General features: G+C 40.9%; 1 protein-coding gene across 3 annotated transcripts; it reads left to right on the top strand.

Moving 5' to 3' along the window:
• The first annotated feature begins 583 nt into the window (after positions 1 to 583).
• PROSER1 (proline and serine rich 1) lies at positions 584 to 25372 on the top strand. 3 transcript variants are annotated; one of them, XM_054972612.1, is made up of 14 exons: positions 584 to 660; positions 6319 to 6443; positions 7321 to 7386; positions 8120 to 8188; positions 10134 to 10228; positions 10544 to 10637; positions 12013 to 12123; positions 13570 to 13653; positions 14672 to 14750; positions 15765 to 15869; positions 16433 to 16477; positions 19915 to 21652; positions 22155 to 22302; positions 23733 to 25372. In XM_054972612.1, the coding sequence occupies exons 2-14, from the start codon at positions 6399 to 6401 to the stop codon at positions 23862 to 23864; spliced, it is 2811 nt and encodes a 936-aa protein (XP_054828587.1). In that variant the 5' UTR covers positions 584 to 660; positions 6319 to 6398; the 3' UTR covers positions 23865 to 25372. The 3 variants fall into 3 exon arrangements, with proteins under 3 accessions (XP_054828587.1, XP_054828586.1, XP_054828585.1); XM_054972611.1 differs by lacking the exon at positions 584 to 660 and having other exon boundaries at positions 6226 to 6443; positions 15765 to 15860; XM_054972610.1 differs by lacking the exon at positions 584 to 660 and having other exon boundaries at positions 6226 to 6443.
• The last annotated feature ends 1915 nt before the right edge of the window (positions 25373 to 27287 follow it).

Genomic DNA, 27287 nt, shown 5'->3' with positions numbered 1-27287 from the left:
TGGAAGAACGCAGAAACCAACCCAAGCTGGACAGTTTCACAGACCTCTTACAATAACCCTGCAGGGTTGGGAACCACTGGCCTAACGCACAAAAAAAACCCGGTTCAGTTCTTCTCCAACTCTATATTCGATTTCTGCCGGTTTTAAATCTTTGCAAACTTACATTTATAGTCTCTATTACATTGTTTATTGAAATTCCCTTGAAATTGACTGAACCGCCTTCAATGACACAGGCATACTGTAAATGCTGTGAATAAATAAAATGCATTCAGCTTAACCCAAATGCTGGGATACTTTTTTTTTTTGTTTGGAAATCTTGAAGGTGCCATTAGGCCCGGTGCCTCTGGAACTAGCCGAATGACACCAAACTCGCGCCCGCTCTCAGATCTCTCAGAGACCGTCAACAAGCCAAGCCCCCTCCGTCGTTAGGAAGGAACAAATTAAGAACCCCGCGCCGCGCCTCTTCCCGGCATCCTCTTCGCCCTATAGAGAGCCGCGCTGCGTTTCCCTCGGAGAGGCCTGGCCCGGTGACGTCATCACACCGCGACGAGAGGAGAGGGCAGGTTCTGGGCGGTGGAGGCGGCAGCGGCTGGCGATTGCGCGGGTCGCTCTCTGACCGGCTGCTCCCCTTGTGCCGTGCCACTGCGGGTGCCGCGGATGGTAAGAAGGCGCCGGGAGGAGGGGGAGCCTGGAGGCTTCGCTCGCTCACTCGCAGGGCTTGGCCGCCTCGCTGATGTGGAGTGGTGGGCGAACTCCCGGAATTGTCAGAGGGCCGTTGCTAAACTATTCTTGTGAAGAGATCAGGAGCACGTTTGTCAGGCGAGTGGTGCTCCGGGGGGAGGGGGGACATACTCAGAAGTATACCTTCATTGAGCTCAGTGAGGTGTATTTCGTGGCCAGCCACGAAATAAACCTCATTGAGCCCAGTGAAGGTATACTTCTGAGTAAGTGGGCACGCAGACCAATCCTGTGCACCTTTTATTTGGAATATGTACAATGCTTTCTTATTAAACGTAAAGTTATTTTGCTGCTTAACATAAAATGCATCATTCATTATTTAGCAGATAACACTATACTGATTGGCATATTTATGGAATTTAAATTTGGAAGCATTGAACCCATGTCTGCCTGCATTGGATTGAGTCCTTAGACTCACACCACGGTCATTGTGGGGTAATGGTTAGTGTGTCTAACTATGGTTTGGGAGGCCTTGGGTCAAATTCCCACGCAGCTTCTAAGTGACTTCCTGTTTATGTTGCTGCTGTAGGATTGACCAGTCCTTCTGCTCTATGAATTCGATTGAATAACCTTGAGTTCTGCTTGTAGCTCAGCATTAGTGTTTGAATAGGTTTAAGATGTCTGGAAATTTTAAACACATGGGGGGATCATTTTGAACACTGTCTATTTTGGGAGAAATTTTTGCATGTGTGCACACACACACACACAGTCCTATCAAATCTAAAGTTATTTTTCTGCTTAAGCAACATAAAATGCATCATTCATGTCTCAGCATATAGTAATTGGCATATTTACAGAATTCAGATGTATAAACATGCCTTAGTTTTTTACAAGCAAAACTGCAAATATGCTCAGTATTACAGAGAGAGCTGCAAACTGCAGTACTCTTTGCTTGATATCTTGTCACACAGGCCTAACAGGTAGGAATATGTTGAAATTAGAAAACAGATTTTTTTGTCGGAAAGAAAATAACATTTCTTTTCAAATAATAGTCAGGTAGGACTAACAAGTAGGACTGCCCACCTGCTTTAATGCTAGGCTAAACTTTATAACATTGAAAACAACCATCTCTAATAATTTATCATGTAGCCCACCACAATGATTATTCTAAGTATCACCTGCTTTTACTGCTTTCTCTTTACCTTGTAATCCATTGTATTGTTTACAGTATACCTGTGCCTTAAATAGGTTGTTTGCATACTTTTGTAATTCTGTAAACCTAGTTGTATTGCAGTGCTCATTGGTCATTTTATGTGCTGTTGATTGCAGTACTTTATATCCTGTAATCTGCTTTGAATCTCAGCAAGAACGGCAGACCTAAACAATTCCAAAGGCTGTCCATAGTTGTTATTCTGTTATAGATGGAGAATGAGAATTGTTGGTTCCCATGGCCTGTGATGGGTAGTATGCAACGGTTGTAAATTTTGGTCTAATGCAGTTAATGTTGACAAACGTTGAGTCCTTCCCTATTCTGAATGGCTGAGGTAACAGTGAGGACCTGTGTTCTGTGTCAGCTTCAACTTGAATAGTCCCTACTGGGAAAGACAAAGATCCGTATGATCAGAATCCTGTGTGGCCAGTCCAGTGCCTCAGAAGTTCACACATAAGACATGAAGGTAACAGCATTCACCTTCCATTCTTTTTCACCTTCCATTCTTTTCCCCACTTTACTTGTATTTGGTGCCATGCTGCTTCTGAACTTGTAGGTGCCATTTAGCAATCATAGCTAATAGAGTTATCAACAGCTGTCCTTCATGATTTTTCGAGTCCATTTTAAAGCCAGCTGCAGCTACCTCCACATCTTGTATCAGTGAATTCTTTTTTTCTCCCAGTTCTGCTGCCAGTCAGTTTCATTGTGGGGGGGGGGCTCTGTTCTACTGTTATGTGCAGCCGTTCTTACTACTCACTTTTTCCAGGTCAGTCTCTATGCCACACACAACCTTTTGAGCTCAGAAAAATATGCCCCCCCTAGACATTGTCTCCCTAGGAGGAATGTTCAGCCTTTTAATCATTTTGGTGGTTCTTTTCTGAACCTCTCCTAGCTCACTGATAGGTTTTTGAAATAGGGTGTCTAGAAGTGTCAAAGTATTCCAAATACAGCCACATCATAGATCTGTATAAAGGTGTTGTGATGCTGGTAATTGCCTTAAATTCCTTTTATAATAATTTTTTCCATGTTAATGATACGATGTTTTGGAGGTCTTTCATGCATAGGGTCGCCATAGTTCGGAGGCGACTTGACAGCCCATAACGCACATGCACTATAATATTTAATGTGAAATTTGCTTCTTTTTAAAAATTGCTGCTGCTTACTTGAGTCGACATTTTCATTTTCTATGACTATCCACCAAGAATTTTTCCTGGTTAGTCACTGCTAATTTAGACCCCCCTCCCCGTGTGCGAGGGAGGGGGTTGTGTGACAATTTATGCCTCAGTCTGCATCACTTTACACTAAAGCTCAGCAGTGCCTTCATTTCACAGATAAAGGAGGTAACAGGTTAGTTAGGCTTTCCTAGGAGGTCAACCCTAGATAAGGGTGTAAAGTTTTAAGGTACGCTGCAATTCTTTTTATACTTACTGGAAGTAAACCTCATGTAAGTTGGACTTACATTGGAGTTAACAGGATTCAGTGTAATATTTAATAGAATATTGAACATCCCTCCTGAATACATGATAGCTCCAGTAGTTATTTTTTATCACTGGTCAGATCAAAACTTCTAGAAATAAAGGGCACCAATCTAGAATATTTTTAAACGGCCAAATACTATATCCCTTCAGAGTGGAGATGTCTGAAATAAAAAACATGTGGTGTTCTTACACTGTGATATAGTAGGACAGAGCAATTCTTAAAATGCCCAGAAACGTGTCCAAATTTTCTGTTTAATTGGTTGTCCTTAAATGCCCAGAATTTAGACATTTCATAAGTTCTACAAGATGGAATTCAGAGTAAATTTGTATTACACCAGGCAGGGATGGGAAGGTGAGAGAGAGAGAGAGAAATACCCCAACTAGTTGTGTGAAGTTGAAACACCTCAAAGTATTTAGTGAAAGACCTCAAGGACTCATCTGAGCTCCATTTTTCCTGTGTCTTTTTGACAGGACTTCCAGAGATATAAATTGTTATGTAAGTTGTATTAATGTCTGCAACTGTCTCGCTTCTGCCTCCAGTGTCTCTATCAGTTCAAAGGAACTGAAGTTACATTTGAGGAGACTGGAGGAAGTTCTTTTCTTGATAGATGGAAGACATACTGTGAAAAGGTTTAGGGTGGTAATCTTTATTTAAAACAGATCTACAAACAGCTTTCCTACTTTGTGCCTTGACAGATAAAGAGGGGGCAGGAGGGAAGGAAAGTATTACCTTTGAGGAGAAGGAGCATTCTTGCTGATCACTATATAAGACAATCTGCAGTATTAGTTATAATTCCTATATACTGTGGATATGTGCAACTCTCAAATTCTTTCACTAGCTTCAGCTTTTCCTATCTTGTGCGGCGTGCTTTTTAAAATTATTGTTATTAATTAACATATCCCACCTTTTCTCTTGGCTCAAGGAAAGAAACTCCTATGTGTTTAGAAGTATACACACCAAATCAACACACACACATGGAAAAAGAGAAGTTTTGTTCCTTCTATTTTTAAAAAAATTCTATGAAAATAAAAATAGAAATTCAGAAATCGAAGCTATTGATGTTTGAGGATGCGAAAAAATCATCTTAATATGGTGATATTTTTAAGGTACCTTATTGTTTGAGTGACATAATTGGTTTCATGCAGCTCATTGGGTCTGCAGTTACTATGGCACTTATTCAATGCAGTTATGATACCTGAATGAAAAAATCAATTTTAAAAAGTTTAACAATATCCAGGTTTACTGATAGTCCTTAATATTGTTATCTGTTAGGCTAGAGGCAGACTCTTGGCCTTTTTCAGAGGGCTGGACACAGTTTGAAAGAGGAATATAATAGTTTGTGACGTCTATGCTAATCCCACAGGCAGGGGGAGAGTTGCATTGTTTCTGGCTAATGCTGACTGGAGAAGAAACTGAGTTTTTGTTGTTTTAAGTTGATTATTTCTATTTTCAACTTAGTTTTTTGTCAGTTGGGAGAAGAAGAAGAAAAAAAATTGGGTACTTTGGGGATGTCTGTTACTTATACTTTTAAATCTGCCTTGAGTCTCAGTGAGAAAGGTGGACTATAAGTAACATAAATAAAGATAAATTACAAAAACATACCAAACAATAACATTTTATGTATTAATCGTATACGTAATGCATCCTATGTTCTTTATTGCAAATCGTATTTTCACGACTGATTAAAAAATACATATTTCAGATTTTCATCATTTCAGGGGTCCCCCTCGAAAAAGTAATAGGACCCCTACCTCATGGCTTCAGAATTTCCAGGAATCATACACCTTTAAGTAAATGATGTTATAGCATGTCCTTGGCTGAAGGCAATGTTCATCAAATTTTGATTTATCAGTCTTAAACAGGGGTTAGGTTTTCTTTTAAGAGATCCAGTTAAGAGCTTAGGGGTGATCTTGGACATGGCCTTATTCATGGATAAACAGGTCAGTACTGTTGGAATGGGGTGCCTTTGGTTATGTCTTGCTTGTAAGGTGGACCTTTATTTAGACTCTGTCAATCTAGCCACACTAATCTATGTGCTAACAGAACCTCCAGATTGTACTGCTGTAACACTCTCTACTTTGCAAACATCTCAGAGACTTTGTACAAAATGTGGCGAGCAGGACCCTAGTCTAGAGCCATGTAGAACACATGACTCTAGGGCTTTGCCAACTGTACATGTTACCTGTCTGCATCGTGACCCAATTCAAAGTGCTGGTTATTGCCTTTGAAGCTCTTTATAGCTTAGGGCACTCATACTTAGCAAACTCCTTCTGGTATATTCCAGTCCTATGTACCAGCTGTGCTCTTCAGACAGCTTTCTCCTAGTGTAGTGCCTTGGCTTTGTGCCAACAGTCAGAACAAAGGTGTTTCCTGCCTTTGGAATGTCATATTAGAGTGGTAGTGGAGGGCAGCTTCTTTTCCCACATTCAGGAAAGCATGTCAAACAGTCTTGTTTCAGGTAGGTAACCATGTTGGTATGCAGCAGAACAGCAGGATTTGAATCCACTGGCACTTTAGAAACCAACAAGATTTTCTGGGTATAAGTTTTCAAAAGTCAAAGCTCCCTTCTTCAGATACAAGGAAATTTGTGTGTGAAGAAAGGAGCTTTAGCTCTCCAGAGCTTAACAAAGCACCTCTCTAAGGTGCCAGCCACTGAATTCAAAGCCTGCTAATCTTATTTCAGAGATCATTTGGGTGAAATTTTTGTGGGGGTGATCAAGCTATGATGTTTTTATCTTATTGGACAGTTATTACATTATTTTATGTTTTTAGCTGCCACATCTAAGGAAAAATGAAATGTAGGATGTAATAATATTAAATAAGCAAATAAATGTGCAGAAGCAAAGGTGGGACTCATATCTGTGAAATAGTCCCTAATTTCATTGATCAGCTTTTAGTTCAGTAAGATGTGCAGTACAAAATGATGCTCATCTCTTTTCTGATTTTCTTAGGGTGTTTCTTCCGCAGAAGGCAATTTTACAATAAAGAGTGCCTGGAACGGACCAGAGGCTGTGCCCTTGAAGAAAGCAAGATGGATAAGAAAGCATTTGAGATGGTGCTTGATGAAATTAGAAAGGTAATTTGTTGGTTAGGCAAATAGCATGTTGTAAGTGCAACACAATATTTAAAGAAAAGAAAATCAAAATTAAAATAAGGAACAAGCTGTTTCTTGTGTATAGTACAATGAAAAATGCATGTTTTGAGTTGAGATGTGGAAACAATGGAAGGCATTAAGTAATTGAAATATTCTTATGGTCATGTGCAAAACAATGCAAAAATGCTTGAACTCTTGAAACACCTTCAACTTATTATTCTGTTGAGTAATATTTAAACTGCTGTCACCATAATTTGTCAGAAATATACCTTTTAATGAAATTGATTCTTACCATTTTAATGAGTTCTGTATATTTTCATACATCCTACCTGTGCTTTGATCTCTTTCACTGAAGTACATGGGTTGGATCCAGTGATCTGTCAACAGACGACTCTTCCGCAAATCTTTCCTGCATTCCTCCTCCCTTTAGCAGTCCATTCCATCCTCAGGAAGGTTAATTCCTGGGGCCACAGGACTCTCATGACCTAATAACCCCATGGTTCAGGTGGCAGCAGTGGAGCTCACTACTGCAGCCTGCTGACTGCTAGTCCACAAGGATCTTGCAACCCTGAAAATAAACTTCCCCAGGACTGGAAAGAATTTCTTGGTGAGAGGAATGTGGGAAAGTCTTTGCATCCCAGTTCACATCTTCAGGATCATCATGTACGCTCTTGCTAAATCCAGTGAGACTTTCTTCATACATTGCTGCTGAAATCAGCATTTTTAGAATGTATACAGACAGTTTATTCCTATCTAAAATGCTCTGGCTTCTGATTGGCCAGCAGTCTTAATTTCTGTAGCATTGCAAACTATAACATCTAGTCAGACTTTGACAGCTACTTTTTTTTGTATTTTGTAGGCCGTGTTGATGGAATACAAATTAAAAGCCATTGAATATGTACATGGATACTTTTCTAGTGAGCAGGTAATGACAAGTCTAAAAAGTATTATCTCATTAGACAGTCCAGTGAAGGGACCCTAGTTATTCTTCATTCAGTTTAGGATGGTGGGGTCCGTGTCCCTGTTATGAAATACTACAATCAGAAATTGATACGTCTGGTGTCATCATCTCTCCCCTCCTCTGAAACTACAAATTGGGAATTTTTTGAGCCTGATTCTGTACTCAGTTGGTGCTGAGCAATGTGCTGGTCTCATGACACACGCAGGGCAGGGATTCATCCCTTTGACCCATTCCTCAGTGCCAGGAAAGGCAGCTGCCACCAGTGTTTCTTCACCTGCCTTCACATTTAAATTACAATAGCCAAATGTTGACTCAAAAAGCGAGTCTCCATGTTCAGAGGCAGTGAACTCTGAATATCGGTGCCAGGAGGCAACGTCAGGGGAGAGCCTCAGCCTCTATGCTCTGTTGGTCTTCCATAGCAACTGGCTGGCCACTGTGTGAGACAGGATGCTGGACTAGATGGACCACTGGTCTGATCCAGCGTGGATTTCCTTGTGTTCTGATGTTAAAAACCTAGTCTTAAAATACAGACATTTTAGATTTTGTTTTTTAATAATTGTTAAATTGGTTCTCATCTTTGCTACAGTTTGAAGGAATATCTTGGAGAATTCAGTAGCTGCAAATATTTCACTTGTTGGGCGAGGGGAGCTGTGTGTATGTATGATATATAGGAGGGTTGGTTTTTGTTTCTTTGCAGATTGTGGAGTTGCTGAGGTACTTCTCTTGGGCTGAACCACAATTAAAGGCAATGAAGGCATTGCAACATGTAAGTTCTCGTTGAAGCAATAGATTGATTGAATCAAATGTATCTGCTGCGCCTTTCTGTAGAGACATGCGTCTATCTTTCTTTGTGGCTTATGATGATTAGTTTTGCCTTTTGATTGAGAGCATGCAGTATCAGCTGCCTTCATGTTGTGATAAGTAACTTCACTCTGCTTCACTCTGGAGAAGAATATGTACTGCTATAGCACACACTAAAACAAAAAAGAAGCAGTGTCTTAGATCTTAGATACTGCTGAAAGATTGCTACCCACCTTTTCTTGAAAATTTCAGATGCAGTCTTCTAGGACATCTTTTTATTAACTGCTGTTGTTTCATAAGACGTATAAGAGAGCTCTCTCTTTTTTTTGCCCTCTTCTATGCATAGAGAGGACACTGCTGTTCCCTTTGCCCTTTCTGGATCCTTTTCCATGTCTACCCTGTTGCCATTTTCAAAGATATGCCCAGTTTTTTCACTTTTTCATATTATTCAAGTTCTAGACTTTTTATCATCCTATTAGTTTTCTTTGGAATTCTTTCAGACTTCCCCTTTTTTGTGTTGTGTGGCCTGGAAGTTCAAATGAAATCTCACCAGTGCTGAAGAAATTGGCCCTGCTTTGAAATAGATGTTCATTCTTAGTTAAACACCGTCATGCAGTTTTTTCACCATAATATCACATGGTTGACTTGTATAGTCCTCTCACCATCTGCTGTAACCCTAAATCATCCTCCATGCTGTTGCTTAGCTAATTACCCTCCTCTTGTATCTGTGCATCTTTGCTTTTTCTTTTGCTCTGTGTAACAATTTATTTCTCCTAATTCAGTTTCACTTTGTTGCCCTCTCCTCAGGTCACTTGTTGAGTGTTCAGATAAGTGTGTGTATGACCCATTCATAATTTTATCAAGATTCTATCTTTTGTGTACTACCAGTGCTGTTTAATTAAGTTGTCCTGATAATTCCAGTTTTCTTCTTATTGTCATTCAATGACATTTTGAAATTAATTTATCATTTACAATTCTTTTTGAGTGTTTTTTAAATACCGATATTGATCTTAAGATGAGAGCTCTGCTTCCCATTTCTCAAGATACCATATAGTCTACATATGTCAGCTGCTTCCCTCAATCCACATCCCTTAAGTAAATGAGAAATTTTATCAGAAGGCAAGTAGGTTTGGCTGCTAGAAATCATTTTATTTTCCTCTGCGTGCTTGCAAAGTGATACTTATGGTGTTCTGGTGTCTGTAGCTCTGTCGTAATTCACGTGATTTTCCTTACTTCCCTTTTTCCCCCCTCTCACTTAAGTAGTACAGATACTCTTGGCTAATGTTTTAAAGCCCTCCAAATTCTGAGAAGTGATAGCCATTGCTCCAACTCCTTCTCCCTTAAATTTTTGCAGAGTGAATAATTCTGGCATACTCACTTTTGGTCCTTTTAGTTGCCTTGTTACACCTTCCGGTTTTTTGCAATTTTAGCTAATGATACGGCTGGGATCCTAAGTGACCTTTACACTTGTGGTGGGCACTTCTACTTGCAGAAGGGGGGAAGGCAGTTTTTTTGTTAATTCTTCTCCCTTTGTATAGCCCTCTACTTTGACCCTCTGGGACCTGAGGATCCATTTTCCCAAAGGGGTAAAACCTCTGGTGGAGGGAGTAACCAGAAGACAGTAGTGGAAGGGGAGACAGGAAGTCACTATGTGGCGTAGTTCCATTCATACCACATTGGATCCAAGCCTAAGTAAGTCACACACCATTTTTGTCAGTATCTCTCTGGAGCTGAGCAGCCAGTCTAGCAGTGTCCTTTGAGTTTGTGCCTTCTTTCTGTGACCCACTTCAGAGTTGAAACGTGCCATATAATTCAAATTTCTTTTGCAGCCAGCTGAAATGTTAATTGTGTGAGCTTAAAGCAGACATGTGATAGGGACTGAGGCAACTTGCATTTTCTTTTGTTTCTAGAAAATGGTAGCTGTTTCTGCCTCAAAAGTGGTTAACATCCTCAACTGTTTCACTTTTAGCAAAGACAAGCTTATTGCACTAGAACTGCTGGCTTCGTAAGTATCAGCTGTTGATTTGCTTTGCATGCCTTCTTTTAATGCGTAATTTAAATTTTGTCAATGTTTTTTTTATGACAGAGGCTTGAACGCTTAAGAAACTTGATCTAACCAATTGATGGGCTGTGACTACTAGGTGTTAAATATATCTTGCTTTACGTACATCATTTAGATACACCTTTTCCTCTATCATTTAAAAACAAATTCAGTGCTAAATCTTAATCATATAATGCCCTGTTAAAATGCAATGAGTATTACTGATTTTAGGCATGAGGATCAGTCATTGTTTCTAAATAAATTGCTTCTTTTTCATAGCAATATTGTTGATGCTCAGAATTACCGCCTGATCGAAGACCTCTTCAAAATTAGCCTGTCTGAGAAGAAGAGGTGTAGGAGAATTCTTGAGCAGGTATTGCTGCATGGCTGCCACTTTATATCCAAAGTGTAGCTCAAGTCATAAGCCCCTCTGCAGTGTCAGATCTGAAGTATTGAAGTGTAAGATCTTGTGATGTGTAGGGACTGCTGGAGCACATGAGGAAAGGCTGGAGGGTCTGGGGCTCTTCAGTCTAGAAAAGACAGCTAAGAGGACACATGATAGAAGTTTATAAAATTATACATGGGGTGCAGAAAGTGGATAGAAGGAGATTGTTTCCTCTCCCATAATACTAGAACTGGAGACAACAATGAAATTGTGGGGAAATGAGTTCCTAGCAGACAAAAGGAAATACCTTCTTTACTCAAAGTAATTAAACTGGAATTCACTTCTGGGGGAGGTAGTGATGGTCACAAGCATAGATACCTTTAAAAGGGGGCTAGACAGATACATGGAGGAGAGGTGCATCAATGGGTACCAGCCATGGTGACTGAAAGGAGCATTCATACCTGGGGCAGCAAACCTCTGAATACCAGAGATGGGTGGCAGCTGCAAGGGCAGGCTTCAGCCTCTGTGCTTTGTTTGTTTCCCAGGGCAACTAGTTGGCCACTAAGTGAGATAAGATGCTGGACTGGATGGGCCACTGGTCTGATCCAGCAGGGCTCTTCTTATGATAGGAACACAGGGATGAAATGCCACAGTGTTAAGTAATAAACAGTTCTCTTTAGGAAAGTTTTCTGGTTGTTGCAGTGTGTTACTGTTGCACAATATAAAAATGGAGGTTGAACTAAACTGTGGCTACATGTAATCCCAAGGGATGGGTTGAGTGAGGCAGGGGCAGTTGCTCCCACTCTTATCTGAGTGTAGAGTCATGCCTGATCAGAGCTGCTGGAGGGAAACTGATACTCAGTGCTGTGATCAAGGAGATTAGCATCAGGAGGCTGCATCTGTGGGTGTTGCAATAAGTAGGAAGGGCAAAGGTTGGAAAGAACAAATAGAGTTGGGGATGACGAGGCTAAGATAAAATGAGAGTTGTGGGCAAGAAAACCTTGAATAAGAACAAGGTGGTGGTTGGAGCAGAAATTGAAAAGACTTGTGAGGCATTCGAGAAGTAGGGAGAGAGGGGCAGCTGCTAGGACACCAGCCTGTGTTGAGCCTGGGAAGGCATTTCAGAGCAGGTATTCAGAAGATCTTTTGTTTAGCTGCATTATGTAGAAGACAGAACTGAGTTCCTAAAAGCGAAGAGTCTAGGAAGTTGCTGCGTTCAAAACAAAGCTGGCCATGAAGAATCTGGTAACCTAAATTTTACTGTTAAGGCTGTACCTTCATAAACTCTGATGGTTTATCCACACACAAATTTGGGCTCTCATAGGTCAATCCAGTTGATGGTTGCTTTGTTCTTATATTTCAGGCTTCCAAAGGAGGTTGCAAAGCACCTCATGCTATGATCTCTTCCTGCGGTATGATTCCTGGAAACCCTTATCCCAAGGGGAGGCCCAGCCGGATAAATGGCATCTTCCCAGTATGTGCTGTCGTAATGAATTTTGGTCATGTTCAGTTTTGCGGGGAGCTGTTGGGGTATTATTAACTCCTGCCCATTATTAACTCCTCCTGTACTGAGTCTCTTCAAATATGTGCATGTTATGTGAATTGCTTACAAGAATGTGAGTGATATAAAGCAACTTGCATCAGAACAAAGATAATATAAAGAATTTGTTCCTACAAAACATAATTTTTTCATCATCCATTCAAGTGTAAGTAAATTCAGATATTTCTGAATGCTAAGAGAATCGATTGTTCTAAAATAGTGTTGTGGTTGTGCTGTCTTTAGTGCAGTTGTTTGTTTGTGAAGTGGCTTGCACTTGGAAAGTACAGTGGTGATTTATGAGCTGTCTTCCTCTACTTTGAGGGAGGAAAAATACCATGGCTCCATGTGCAGAGATCATTGGTCATAGCTGTCTTAATCAGTAACAAAGAAACAAAATCTAAAATCCATCTAGCATGCTATAACATGTTTATTTCCTTCATTTATGGTCTTTATCTTGCTAAGACTCAAGGTGGATTACAAAATATTTTTAAAAATTCAATAAGATAGCATAAAACATCTCACGGACAATGCAAACAGACTAGAATCACAGAATCCTGGTATACCATAAACAATGCAGAAAGTGGATTACATCAGTAGAAGATGATGTATACAATAAACATGGCAATAGATGACAATGAAATTCCCTTATAAAAGTGCTCTCCTGAACTATTCCATGATATTGCAATTCTAATCCATTTATAAAAATGACCTCCCAAACATTTGCTTTGCACATTTTGTGGAATGAAGCCTTCCTGACCTCCATGGACAGATCCTTCCGCAAGGTGGAAGCCACTACAGAGCATGCGTGTGAACAGGCAGTTGCCAGTCTTACCCATTTGCAGATTTTCACCTTCGGTTGGTTTTGCTGAGTTAAGCAAAGCTGCCATGGCGGAGCATAGCAGGAGATGTAGTCCTGCAGATATGAGGGTCCAAGACCCTGAAGGGTTTTATTGGTGATAACAAAAACCTTCACCTGAGCCTGGTAATTCATTGGTAACCAATGGAGTAACTGCAGAATGTGTGGGCTATCCATGCTCTACCTACCTCCAGAAGTCGGTTTTGTTTTGAAAATTGCCAGTGTCATTCTTTCAAAGTAACATCCCAAAACAAACTTTAAGAAAACCTATTTTATGACTCTGAACTACCATTCAGATGGTAGTCTACCATAGTTATCAATAGTTTAAGATAATGTACAGGGCTGAATGGTTGTAGTTGGACAAAGGCCTTGTACTATAGCTGCAATCTTAGAGACCAACAAACCATTTGACACATACACCCCCACCCCAAGAAAGAGGGGCAGATATTTCATCTCCATGTTTGGCATGTTTTTGCTTTTCACATTCCATAGATGCTTAATAGTGGATTCTCTGTATGTTCTAGGGGTCACCTATCAAAAAGGAGAATGAAGAGTATACGAATGAAGGCAAAGGAATTGCAGCCCGTATTCTTGGCCCATCCAAGCCAGTATGTCTTAGTAATTACATTAGTAGCTTTATTCATGCTGTTGGAAATAAAATGCATTTTGTTGGGAGCCGTACATTTCAGGGCAGCCAGTATACTCTGTCGCACCAGCTGCTAATGTCATTGGGCATGACAGACTATATCCTCTGCCCTGGCACCTTCTCGGCAGTCTCAACTGCTGCCTTCTCTGCTGGCCTCTTTGCAAAGAGGCCAGCTAGAAACAGGTGACAATATGTGGTACTGTCACATTCCAGCACAAAAAAGCCCTGGTTGTGGGAGAGAAATGTAATGTTAAGAGCAATAATGGATTGGATTCTGCAGCTGCTGAGATTGCCAGATCTTCCTCAACATCCCCTCCCCTCAGGAGCTATTTTGGATCCCAGGAAAGTTTCCTCCTGAGGTTGAGGGACTTGCATGTACTAATATCTGCGCAAGGTGATCAGCTGTAGCGGAGAGAGGGAAGAGGACAAAATCATTCCTTTCTTTTCCATGAGAAGATCTCCCCTTAACACAAGAAGCAAAAATGGTGGTCTCATTCTCTCCCCAATACAGATGCCTGAGTAGTACATGCAAGTCCTTCAGCCATGGGAATAAAAATTCCTGGGATCAGAAATGGCTCAGAGGGAAGGGAAGGAGAAATATGACTGTGAGTGCTTTCCGCTAGCAGTTCACAAGATCCAAGATGCTCTTGTTTATGAAGCAGTTGGGTTGGGTACAATAATTAAATGATAAAGATAAATATTTAGGAAGGAATAAGTCTCATCAGGAAAGGGAAGGTTAGAAGTGGCCTCCAATATCCAGGTTTGGGGAGTGGGTTTAGGAGTATGAAACGCTTTAGCTGACATTTTTTTGGCAACGTTTGGGAAAAAATCTTTCCCTTTGCAGTTATTCTGTATGAAAATTAGTATAAAGCTTCTGATATCGACTGTGGAAGATATTGAAGGTATATGTTACAGTTACACATGAATTACCTTAATATGCAAGGGCACGAGTTTGCCTAAATATGGTCACTCTTCCTTAGGCTCCGGCAACATACAATCCACACAAGCCTGTTCCTTATCCTATCCCTCCTTGTCGACCTCATGCAACCATCGCACCAAGTAAGCTGGGGGGTTTCTGCTGTTATTTCTCCACTGACAATATTTCTACTGCAGATCACAAGATCCAAGCTGCTCTTGTTTATGAAGCACCTGGATTGGGTACAATGCATAAATTATATAAGGATATAAAGCTGAAGACCTTTGATTCAGTTTAGCAACAAAGGTGGCAGACCAATAAAATGTGCACTATTGGCACAGTAGGTCCTGGAGTCTGTAGCTTTTGGAAGATGACCAAAAATCAACCAATTGATGCAAGCAAAGACAGGTAGTGGTTAGAGTGCTGAACTAGGATCTGGGAGACCCAGGTTTGAAACCCTACTCTGCCATGGGAGCTCACCGGCTGATCTTGAGCTACTTAGTGTTTCTCTTAGCCTAATTTTCCCAAGAGGATGGTGGTTGTGAGGATGAAAAGGAGAAAAGGAAAACATTTCAAGCTACTTTGGACTCCACTATGGGGGTGAAGTGGGGTATAAATAACCAAAAAAATAAGCCCTTAAACTCTTTCCTGGCTTCTTGTTCATAACTATTCAACATAAATTCCTTGTGTTTACAAGACTGTGTTTAGACATGTTCCTTTTTTTTTAAAGGGCAAACTAAAAATGCAGAAATCCATGAATGTCTGTGAATTCCATGCCAAAGGGCAGTATTCTGCATTTTGGCCTGCAATTTCAGCTGTACACGTATTTTGTTATTGGGAGTTGATCTGCAACCTAGAGATTTGTCTGTGTAACTTTATTATTTTGCAGTCATAAAGAGCAAGAATCCAGTAGCACCTATAAGACTACAAAATTTGTGGTAGGGTGTTTTCGTGAGTCACAGCTCAGTTCCTCAGATACCTGAAAAATGATGTCTGAGCTGTGACTCATGAAAACTCAGACCCTACCACAAATTTTGTTAGTCTTATAGGTGCTGCTGGGCTCTTGCTCTTTTCAACAGCTACAGACAGACTAACACAGCTACCCATCTTGCTATATTTTGCAGTCATTTATTGTCACTTTTTTTTTTCTTTACCAGGTGCTTACAACAATGCTGGTCTTGTTCCACTAGCCAGTGTCATAGCCCCTGGCTTGCCAGCTCCACCACCATATGCTACTAGTCATGTAGGAACAGGTAAAACAGGTATCCTGTTAATGGCCACTGTGACTTGGTTATGCTCCAGGGGGAGGGGCTGTGCAAGTGGCTTGGGACTGAAAGCCAATGGCTAGCTCCTTCCCCTAGCAATGGACACATCGCTATTTGACAGTTGCTGCTGTGGCTTCTGAATAAGAAGGGAGAAACTTGTCCCAGGCTGGGCTTGAGTGTCTGCCTCTGTCAAGAAATACCAAAGATGCTGAGGCAACAGTGTGAGGAGAGGTGCCTCATATGGGGAAGAGTGAGAGGATGGGGGGCCAGGGAGAACTTTTCCTTACAACATTAGCAAAGTGAAAGTTTGAGCAATAGGATAGGCATATCCAGCCACAGTTACATCCTGGATGTGAATGTTGTCTGCAGTAGAAAGAAACCACTGCTCTTGGACACTGTTAGGTCTATCTACCCTCAGGAGCCCACTCTTCCCTACAGGGATACCCTGGGCTTGTGCAGGGCTCACGAGAAATGTCTCCTTTTTGTCCACAGTGGTAATAATGATTGACGATATACTCGTTTTAATTAAATGTAAACAATGAATTATGTTCTTTATGTAGAAAATGAAGAGCTTTCCAATCAGGCAAAATCTTCCCAGAATGCAGGTAAGCTGTACATCTGTAGACCCAAGTTATAGTAAATTGAAATATAGCATTAAGAAAATTTTGTGCTAATAGTTCTGTTGAATGCTACTTTAGTAAAAGAAATTAATTTATATTTTAATAGTAGGAACTGACTGTACCACAGGCACTTAGATTTTTTTTCCAGTGATGGGTCTCAACCAGCAATAAATGTAGGGGTATATGTCATAATTGGGACGCCAAAAAATATTACTTAGAGTTTGAGTATTGTGAAAGAAGTTCCACACCTGCTGTGTAGACTTGTCCATTTAGGACTGTGATATATCATTTTAAAAAATCGTGCTTTCTATTACTTTGATTAAATCTGTTAGTGTCAATTTCTAAAGCTATGAGCTATTACAATAAAGTTTATGATGATCCTCACTTCGATTAAATACACTATAGCACTATAAACCAGACACACACAGAGATATATAAATGATAGCAGGATTTGTGTCCAGTGGCACCTTAAAGACCAGCAACTTTCGGAGTATAAGCTTTTAAGAGTGTCTGAAGAAGGGAGCTCCAAAGCTTAACACTCTGAAAATCTTGTTGGACTCTAAGGTGCCACTGGACTCAAATCCTCCTGTTCTACTGCAGACCAAAACAACTACCCACTTAATATGTAAATGATAGTTATATATGATAGGTTGAATTTTGCTCAGTAAATATGGCAGTAAGCATAAAAAGCAAATTAACTTGATGAAGCAGTTATAGCAAGTACAGTATGGTTTATGCTCTTCTCCCTTTTAATATTCAGATAAATAAAAGCAGTCTAAGTAGGAAACAAATCTCAGTGAATAAAAGGTTTGTGCTACATAGCCTTATTTGTTGCTCTCACAATTATTCCTGTACGATAAAACCCTCCTTTCACCCCAGAATATGTGCTCACTGAAGCTTCTTATTTTGCTGTACAATGATTGGCAACCTCAGACTTCTGAGGCAGAATACAAATCCTGTTTGTGTGGCGCGGGGGCGGGGAGGTGCTTTCTTGATGAGGGTAGAACCTGTTGCCTCTCCCTGACTTGTCTTCCAGTCCTCTAATGTAGTGTTTCACTTCCTGTCAGAGAGGCTAAGTGGCTGCTGTTTGACTACTTTGGCAAAAAATAACCATATGCACTTAATTACAGTTAGGAGAGTGTCAAAACCTGCCCTCCATTTCTCTCAGTCCCTCTGAGACCCCAATGTCAGGATTCCATTTATAGGAATTTTGTGGGTGATAGAGCACCCGCAGACTGTAAATAACATAAATAAATAACCTCCAGTGTATACTTTTCCTGTTCCCTACCCCACCCCATGATTGGGCTTGCTTCTGAATTTCCAAAATAATATTGGACTTAAGATACTTTTGCCATAGCTGTGCAAGTAAATTGGGATGCATTAGTGACAGCCATGGCTTCCATTGTTTAATAATAGCTATAAAAATAAGTAATTTTTGTGTTGATTGTGATCAGACCAGTCAAAGCTGTGCTCTGTAATCTCTCCATTTAACAGTTACTGCAGTACTTTCCTCAGAACAAATGGCCTGTTCCTTACTACTTTGCCCTCTCTCTATTTTCCCCAAACTAGCATTGTTTTCTTGTTTTATGGAAAGCTCCATGCTAGCCAAGGAAGTTTTGACTGCCAGTTGGAACTGATCCAGTTTTTGATTGTATTCTAATCTAGAGTATTTGGAAACTGAAATTATAACTGTGTATTCATAATATCCTTTATAATAAAAATACAAGTTATAAAACTTGCAGAAAAGAACACACTTTGCTGATCGCTCTTTGGAAAAGAAAGGCATATGCTCTCAAAACTTGCTATATTGACACATTTATGATCTAAAAGTTAATTATCACAACTGGACATGCAGAAGAATACAATACTGACTTCCAGCTAATTGTGATTAACAAATAGGCAGCCAGAAACAGCAGTAAAATCTCCCTTAGCTCAGTCCTCTTTTCTCCCTCCTTCCCTGTCCCTTCACTTAACAAAAATCAAGGAAGTAAGCATTGCTTCAGTAAGTGTTGGTTTCCCCTTAATCTGGGGTGGGCTACAGTGGTGGAGCCTGTGTTCCTGCAGGTGGCCTTCCAAGTACTTAAGCCCAGTGAATGGGGGCTGATGTTATATTTGCGCATTCTGAAAAAGGCAATTTGTGTTCTGCGCCCAAAAGAAACATTAGGATTGATTCCACAGGCATGCAATTCAATCACTTGTGGGTCAGAATGGATTTTGACTGGCACTAAAGCAGATCACCCCATGATGGTACCCATCTGCTCTCTGGATAGGCAGCTGGACATATTATGGGCCATATAATGTTCAAAAGGATGACCAGGACACCAGTTTTCAGCTGTTCTGTGGGCTGAATAACAGCATTCAGTCCTCGCCCTGCCACCTTGAAATTTCCTCATTGCATCCCAGGAGCTGGCAATGGGGAAATTTCCCATAGGATGTCAGGGTCAGAATGCTGTCTCAGCCCAGAGGACACCTAAGATTCAGTGTTCCACCCCCACCTCCCAATTGCTCCCTGTGTTCTTGCTCTTGGAAGTGGTGAGAATTTTGGGAGGTGGAGTCAGAACATCACCATGCTTGAACCTCCCTATCCCAGCCTCATTGGAACGGGGCAGCGTGGCTATGTCAGGTCACGTGCTGTGTAACCATGATTTGCACTAACATGCTTCCTTTGCACACATATTCAATTTGCATGTTGTTTTGGATCTGGTATTTAAGGGTTCATGGACATTAGAAAACATGGAAAGAGAAACAAGGGGGATTGTTAGTGGAGATCAGTACTTGAGATCATGAGAATGGCAGGCCAATACATACAGGACAAACATTGCTTTCCTGAAACTGTAGAATTCTCCAGATCCTGCCAGTATTTTTTCAAAAATATTTTCACAATTCTGAAAAGTAGAGAAAAATGCTTTCGAAGAACTAGTCTGCTTAGCAAATGAAAAGCCTTGTAATTATTGCCCCTTGTGTATTGAAGCTAGTGTACAAGCACAGGAAACTGGGTGCATTCCAATACCACTCATAGAGGATGTTGGGCTGCCTGGAGAATCTAAGCAATTTTTACCATACATGACTGAAACAGGCATCATACTTGGCAAAACAAACCAAGCCTGAACCCATGACAGTTACGTTGGTGTCCTTTTCTTACATGCCTCTGTAGATGAGCAGACAACAGCAGTTACGGAATTAGGGGAAAGAACAAATTCTGATTGTTCTGCAGCTTGTGTTGTTGAACCGTTTAAACAACAGTAACTGAACTGCTGGTCGTGTCTCTCTTGCATCCCATTTTTTTAAGTTGTGGTGCACTTTTTTATTTTGCTCCAACGCCTATGAGTTGCTGCGTGAATTGTGTTGAATAGTGCATTCATGTTGAATACAAGCATTTCCGCTGGTTTCCAAGAATTTTTACTGGTTTTGTTTCTTTCCAGCTTTTGCTACACAAACGAATCATCTCTTTACACCTCATGGTTCTAACCCTGCTGCTTCTCCAGCCCCAACCCCATCATCTGTTAAGGCAATAAGCCATTCATCAACACTGGCATCTCCAGCCATCCCAGGGATAAGCATGTCCACCCCTGTTCTTCCCACCTTCCCTGGGCAGGTCATCTCCTCCGTCCATCCACCTCAACCGTTGACGCCGACACCTACCCCCTCTGTTGTCAAATCCCATTCCTTGTCTGGTGTTCCTACCACATCTGCTCATTGTGCCACCTCTGCTTCTCTTCCTACCACTTTCTCTGGGCTGGCTTCTGTGCTGCCTGCTGCAGCAGCCCCTCATGGGCTTTCCACGCAGTGTACCACTCCTGCACCTAATGAAGCTTTTGCATCTGCCACGGCACCCTTTGCCAGCCTACCTTTTTCTGCAGTGTCTGTGGCTACCTCTACTAGTAACTCCAGTTCACTGCCGTCGGCTTTCACTGGCCTTCCTTTGTCCTTGACTCCTACTCCACAGGGGATAGCTAGTCCCATTCCATCTGCAGCTGCTGGTTCTCCTGCCACTAGCCTCCCATGTCCTCTTAACTTGCCAAATCCACTTCTGTCTGTCTTAAAGGGGTTTCTGTCAGTAAACGATAGCTCCGTAATGAGTTCAACACCTTTACCATCTACCATGACAGCTGAGCTTGCTTCTTTATCCAGTCTTACAAGCCAGAACTCTGAAGCCTCCTCTTCATCCAGTAACAAGTGTTACACTCCAACTGCTACCTCTGCCCTTCAGCATCCTTCCACTCCAGGACTGGCCATTTTCCCTGGGCTCCCATCTCAGTCTGGAACTAGCAACAGTGCAATCCCACCTGCATTACCATCGCAGTCTCCGTTGGCCACGTTGCCATCCTCCGTTGTTCCAGTCAGCAGTACCTCCTCAGTTGCTCTTTCCCATTGTACAAGCCCTGCTAATCCTGAACAGCAGGTTTCAGCCACCCCAACTTCCTCAACAATTCCCACCCTGGTCAAAACTGAACCCACCAGCCCTACTCTATCAGGTTTCAAAAGCCCTTTGCATTCTGCTGGGCCCTCTCATAGCACTTCCGGCTTATCAGCAGCACTTGGGCATGTGTATACCTCAACGACTTCCTTGCCGGTCAGCCTTCCCAGTTCCCTTAATCCAGCACTCTCCAGCCTCTCCTCCTTGAGTGCTCCTCTCATCAGCTCCCCTTCCATTGCTGCTCACGCTTCATCCACTCCAATAGCTCCCGTATATAATGCACTTCCGCCTTTCACTTCGCTGACCAGCAGTTTTGCTTTTCCTGGCAACCCAGCACTTACTCCAACAGGGTCTCTATTGCCCATTCCACTCACAACTTCATCGGCCATCTCTGCCTCTCATGCCAGCTCCACCAGCACTGTCCTCCCGACGCTCATTGCTTCAGCAGCTGCCCCAGCGCCTCCGTTCTCCCTTAACCTGTGCAGTGCTGTCCCTTCCTTGTTTTCTGTGCCTCAAGTCCCTCTAGGCTCATGCAGCTCATCCTTCCCGCCTTTCCCTGTCTCTAACACTCCCTCTGTCACTCCTGCTCTCCCTTCTTTCCCTGGGCTCCAGGCATCTTCTACAGTAGCAGCAGTCGCCCCGCTGCCGGCAGCTGCCACAGCCCCAGCGCCAGCTCCAGTGCTGCCAGGGTTTGCCTCGGCCTTTAGCTCAAACTTCAACTCGGCACTTGTTGCACAGGCTGGGTATGTCGTTTGCTTCCAAGAGCAGTTTGTTGGGCAGATTGCTTGATCTTTTATGTGTGGGTGTGGTTTTGAACAGAATGATAAAGTACAGATAATTCTTGAGCTGCATTCAGATATGTGTAGCTTGTAAACTAGAAAAATTTCCTTATAGTCTCTCCTGGGTTTTGGGAAGGTCTTTGAGCAGAGTTGTAGTGAATGGTTTTTCATTTCCAAGTTCAAGGTCTTAAATTACAGTTGGGTTTTGAGAGGTCCTAAAATAGGCCCTGTCAACAATAATGTTGGGCAGGGAGAAAAGGGGGGGTATGATATTGGTAACAGAATTTCTATGTTTTTTTTTAAAAAATCCTTTAATCAGTGCTGAGGACAGAAATAAAGGCGTGGTGCATGTAAGCTGTATGGCCATAGCTTGGGATGTGGTCCCTTTCAGAGCCTTCAGAGCGTTTGCATCTTTAACGTTGCTATGCCAAGGATGTTGAACATGTTCTCACTCTGGTTATTTCAGCCTGACTTCTGGGCTTCAAGCCCCTGGAAGTACAGTTTTCCCAGGACTCCTCTCTCTTCCCGGCATCCCTGGCCTTGCCCAGAGTGCCACACAGTCTTCCCTGCAGGAACTGCAGCAAACTGCAGCTGCACAGTCAGCATTGCTACAGGTAAATGGATGTTCTGGGTGAGTCGGGAATTTGGGGGAATAAGTGCTTAAGCCAAAAGAAACTGCAGGAATTGCATGCTAGGAGCTGGAACTTTGGTTTTCAAGGATCAGCTAAGGAAGTGCATATAAAATGTGTACTTGAGGTCTTGTTCTTGAAAACTTGGACTGGGATAGAGAAGGAAGATCCGAGCTAATGTATATGGACACATGATAGAGGCAACTGTGTAGGAAGGTGGGACTGGAAATCTCCAAATTTAAGCATGTCATTCAGTTTTCTTTTTAAGCTTTTTGTAGTAATTACAGACTTTTAATGGTTTACAGTTTTCCAGAAGATTTTGATTTGGAAAACATTCTGGGGGAAAATTCCAGTTCCCTAGAATAGACAATTATCTGATTCAGCATGTTTATCTTGATTTGTATTTTGACAAGAGCCATGTTTTATGTTTTAGTGGCAACAAAGACTTCAACTGAAATATTTGATTAGAGGATAAATAAATCAACTGTAGTTTAACATATTCCAATTCAAAGTTACATGTGGATTTTTTTGTTGGAAGAATGTTTTACATATTTATACGTATACATATGTATATGTATAACATATTTATATGTATATACAGTTTTACATGTATATGTGGATTTTTTTGTTGGAAGAATGTTTTACATATTTAAAACTTGACACTAATTTTAGCACAACCAAAGAATTGTGGTATATATGTGCTGGCAGTTCACTCATCTATTTTAACAAAATTTTACTTTCTTGCAAAGAGATCACTGGGACACCTTAATTTGACTGTTAATCTCTGTAGCATTATTTGGTGGTTCCATTTCAAATTTGTGATTACAATATCCCATCTACCATGTGAGAGAAGATACTCATGTTTTGTCTGTGTGCGTAAAATAAAAATCAAAGCTAATCAGATAATCTCATCATTTTTTTAATGCTTGGCTAATTTGTTTTATATTACCTCCAAGATTACAAATCAGTAAAACATACAAATACTAGAATGTTGGACTTGGATCTGGGAGCCACAGATTTGAATTTCTTCTCTGCCCTGAAACTTGCTGGGTGACCTTAAGCCAGTCACACACTCAGTTTAACCTATCTTATAGTGATTGTTGGGAAGTTAAAATGGAGGAGGAGGAAACAATACTGTACTTCTCTTTTGAGTCCTTATTGGTGAGAAAAGCATTGTACAGACTTCTAAATAAATACAAATCCTAGAGATAATCGCCTTTGAATGCCAAACTTGTAGCCAGTAGTATAAATTTATTATTAATTTTATATATCAATGAATGTTTAGAATGGAAACACTGAACATTTTTCTGCCCCACATCTCTGGTCATATGAGTGTGCAGGGGCAACAGCACTGTACATTTGCATGTTGGGGTTTTGTTAATACCCTGTTTCTTTTGTGTGTGTTTTTCTTAAAGGCCCACTCAGCTTCTGCTCTAGAAAATTACACATCTCAGCCTGATGGCTTTACTACGTATCCACCAGCATCAGGAACACCAGGAACACCTTTTACATTGCAGGCGAGTCTGCCCCAGAGTGGATGGCAATAAACAACAACAGTTTCTCCTGCAGAGAGAGGCCCTTCTGAAGGATGTTGTGGTAGCTTGGCAAAGCCACTGTTGATGCTCCCATTGAAGGCTTTGGAAAATTCTTACTTCAGTGTGTAGCGTTGAAGAGGAAGGATTCTGAGAAGCCATTTCTGACACACTACAAAAAACGAACTAATTCACTTTTTATCAATACCCTTAAAGCACTGAGCATCTCTAATTTTATTTTTAGCTAGTGAAAATTGAGGGTTCTTGAATCTTCACATGATCTAGCCTAGGGGATCAATTTTAAAAAAAAGTGAATTGGGGTAAAACGATACATGAAGTTGTCAGGACTAATTTTATGTGATGTATGGTATGTGATTTTTGATAAAAAGGAAATGTAAATCAGAGGCTCCCAGAATGTCAGATGTTCTCCTTTCTTTCCAGCCCATGTTCCGTATCAGATTCATAGCTGCTTTTCCCAGGCTATGGAAACTATTTACATAAGAGGCAGGTTACTGCAGAATCAATTCGATTCCCCTGCCTTTCATTTTTTAAAAATGTTCTGCATTGCCTTTCCAATTCATGTTTGCACATGTGTGTCTGAAAGCTATAATATGTATCAATTTGTCACTGTTTTTTACACCTACATGTTTCCAATCATCAGTATTCCTTTACCCTCCTCAAATGCCAGGAGGAATCTTGAGTATTAGTTTATTTTTAAAAGTATCCTTTATGCAAGTCCCAGACTTAAGTGCACAATTACTGTAGATTGTTAGGACTACAATCCATGGCTTGTGTTATGTGATTGTCTCCTCTTGGTAACACATTGGTAGAAGCTCCAGTGCATCAAATACATCACTTCAGATTCTACCTAACAGTGTCAAAGGCCTGCTGATTGGTGAATGAAGTAGTCATTCTTCTTAAATGAGAACTGCACTAATATATAATACTGTATTGTAGTCGGCAAGAATGAATTCCATGACTTAAAAAATGCATCTAAAACCCCCATGAAAATGCAAATTAAACGTTTAAATTGTATCCTTCCCGTCCTGCACCTACACAGTATAAGCAGCTGGCACTAGATTATCTCCTGCTTCCAGACTACAGAAGCCAGTAGTTTACTCACAAGGATTTTAAAGACAGGTGGCTCACTTCAACTAGGAATTATGCAATGTGAGATATAGATGATGTTCTTGTTATGTTAATGAAGTGCTCTATACTGTTTTTAGTATATGTAGTAATGAATAGAAAAATCCTAAAAGTCTTGATCATGTTCTACATCTACAGTAGTGATGTACTTGATTTGTTTTTTAATGTGAACTATCAGGAAAAGCAGAGCTTGACACCTTTTTTATAAAGTTGGAAGTCTACCAGATGAGATTAATATAGACGCTTCCATAAGTGAAAAGGCATGAAGAACACTAATGTGTATATATCTGTATTTTTATAAAGTTTTTCAAATAAAATGTGTAGGGATTGTACACAAGTTTCTACAGTAGACTAGAATAAAGAGTTCTTTAAAAATCGTTTTGCCTTTCATTGACAAGGTGAAGGGAAGTACGGTGAAACTTTTTGTGCTTTTTTGAGGTAGCAGGGATTTTCTGAAAATACTAAAAGTAGTGTATTTAAAAGACTCAGATTTGGGGAAAAAATGTTCATCGAATGTTCCCTAACTTAAAAGTAGTACTTAAGTAAGGTCTTTAAGCAGTTAGATACAAGACAGAATGAAGGGGTCTGACGAAATGAGCTTTGACTCATGAACCTTATACCCTGTTAAAATTTTGTTGATCTTTAAAGTGCTACTAGACTCCAGTTGTGTTCTGGAACTACAGATTAACACTGGCACCCATCTGAATATATCTATACACATTTCAGGTGAGTGGGGGTATAGAAGTATCTCATCATTCTGAAGCACACTTCATTTCATGCCTCCATTTTGCAAATTTAAAAACATACTTTGTACAGATGACAATGAATGGACACACAATTGTTTTTTACTGTATGCTATTTTTCTTTATACATGTGTAGAGCTGTCGCCCAAAGGCAGCTGGGGCAGGCGGCCAATGCCTTCCTGCTTCAAACCACAAGAAGAGAGACCGAGACTCTGAAAGGAACAAGCTGCTTTACTGAAGTACACGGGCCCGCAGGTGCCAAAGAGGAACCCCAAGGCTTCCTGAACAGACATTTTTATAGACTGTAAATCACTACTGATAATTGACAGATTCTAAGCATCCTATCCCCGTCCGCAATTTCCCTCTCCCTTTCCCCATTGGCTGAGGTATTTACGAGTTACACCTTTCCGGTTTTCGCCTAAAACTCCGCCTTAGTTTACATCTCCCACTACTCTTATAAGAAAGCTCCTCTACCCTTGTTTTATTCCTTATATAGTTTGTCACACATTAGCACACACACACACATCCCTGCTAGTTTAACCACAAAAACCTAGCTTCTGCGTTTCCTTAGCTGTATGTCTGAACGCACCTGTTCCTAGATGATGGAAACCACCGGCTTCCTCTAGCAGCTAGCTGAACCAGTTTCCTCTAGAAGCTGTCTGGCAATATCAAAGTTAAACTTTACTTAGAGCTAACAATTAAAAGCAATCAGCTATTTTGTGTATAATACTTGTAAAATATGAGAAAAGAGCATAGCAAATGATTACATATCTTTGGCTAACATACTGGTGGGGTCCAAGACAGAAGGGAACAAGGTGATCTTTTGTTTTCTGGTCCTGGCCTACAGAGCAATTCAGGGAAGGGCTGTGGTTCAGTGCTTGTTATGCAGAAGGTTCTAGGTTCAATCCCATGTGTCTCCAGTCAAAAGGAGCAAGCACTTCATGTTATTGATGCAAAAATTCTGCTATGAATTCCCTTGGTGTAACTAAACCAATCAATCACCCAAAACCGAGACCAAGAACAATGCACAGTTTATTTCAATGAAACAGAGGTGCAGAACTCAGTCATCTGAGAAATCAATGAACCTACCTGGAGGAAGGTTCCCACATCTTTTATGCAGCTGAGTAAACAATATTTCTGTGCATGTCTATTAAGCATCTATCAAATGGAATTTTCCTTTATGCTTCACACTTCCAAAGCCTTCTGTGCATGCTCTAATCAAGTGTCCAAAAACAAGTCTTAAGTCTTCCAGTGAGCTATTGTGGTGAGCCAAGTTCTTAGAATATTCAAACTTATGCTTTGCCCTTTTGATAAAATCACATCTCTAAGTTCAAACCAGGAAGGCTCTCAACCCCCAGAACAGCTCAGTTAGCAACTGCAACTTGAAATTACTTTTGCAGTGAAAAGCCTGCCTATGAGGTCAGAACAGCAAGTATACAATTGAAGCACTCAAAGGTTTTCCTGATTTTTCCATCATGAAGAATTCCCTTGTGTTATGAAGCCCTTTCCTTGAAGAGATTCAAAAGGTGGTACAAAAATGTATTGAAGT

Source organism: Eublepharis macularius, chromosome 2, assembly GCF_028583425.1.
Source record: "Eublepharis macularius isolate TG4126 chromosome 2, MPM_Emac_v1.0, whole genome shotgun sequence".
NCBI lineage: Eukaryota > Metazoa > Chordata > Lepidosauria > Squamata > Eublepharidae > Eublepharis > Eublepharis macularius.
The sequence above is the reverse complement of the archived record's forward strand: the minus strand, read 5'-3'. Positions and strand labels throughout refer to the sequence as shown.

Bases quoted from the DNA above. Each gene is read 5' to 3' on its own strand.
- PROSER1 (XM_054972610.1), top strand. From the start codon at position 6,288: ATGATGCTCATCTCTTTTCTGATTTTCTTAGGGTGTTTCTTCCGCAGA. The intron at 15,870-16,432 runs GTATCCTGTTAA...TTCTTTATGTAG, and splicing joins TGTAGGAACAGGTAAAACAG to AAAATGAAGAGCTTTCCAAT. The intron at 22,303-23,732 runs GTAAATGGATGT...TTTTTCTTAAAG, and splicing joins CACAGTCAGCATTGCTACAG to GCCCACTCAGCTTCTGCTCT.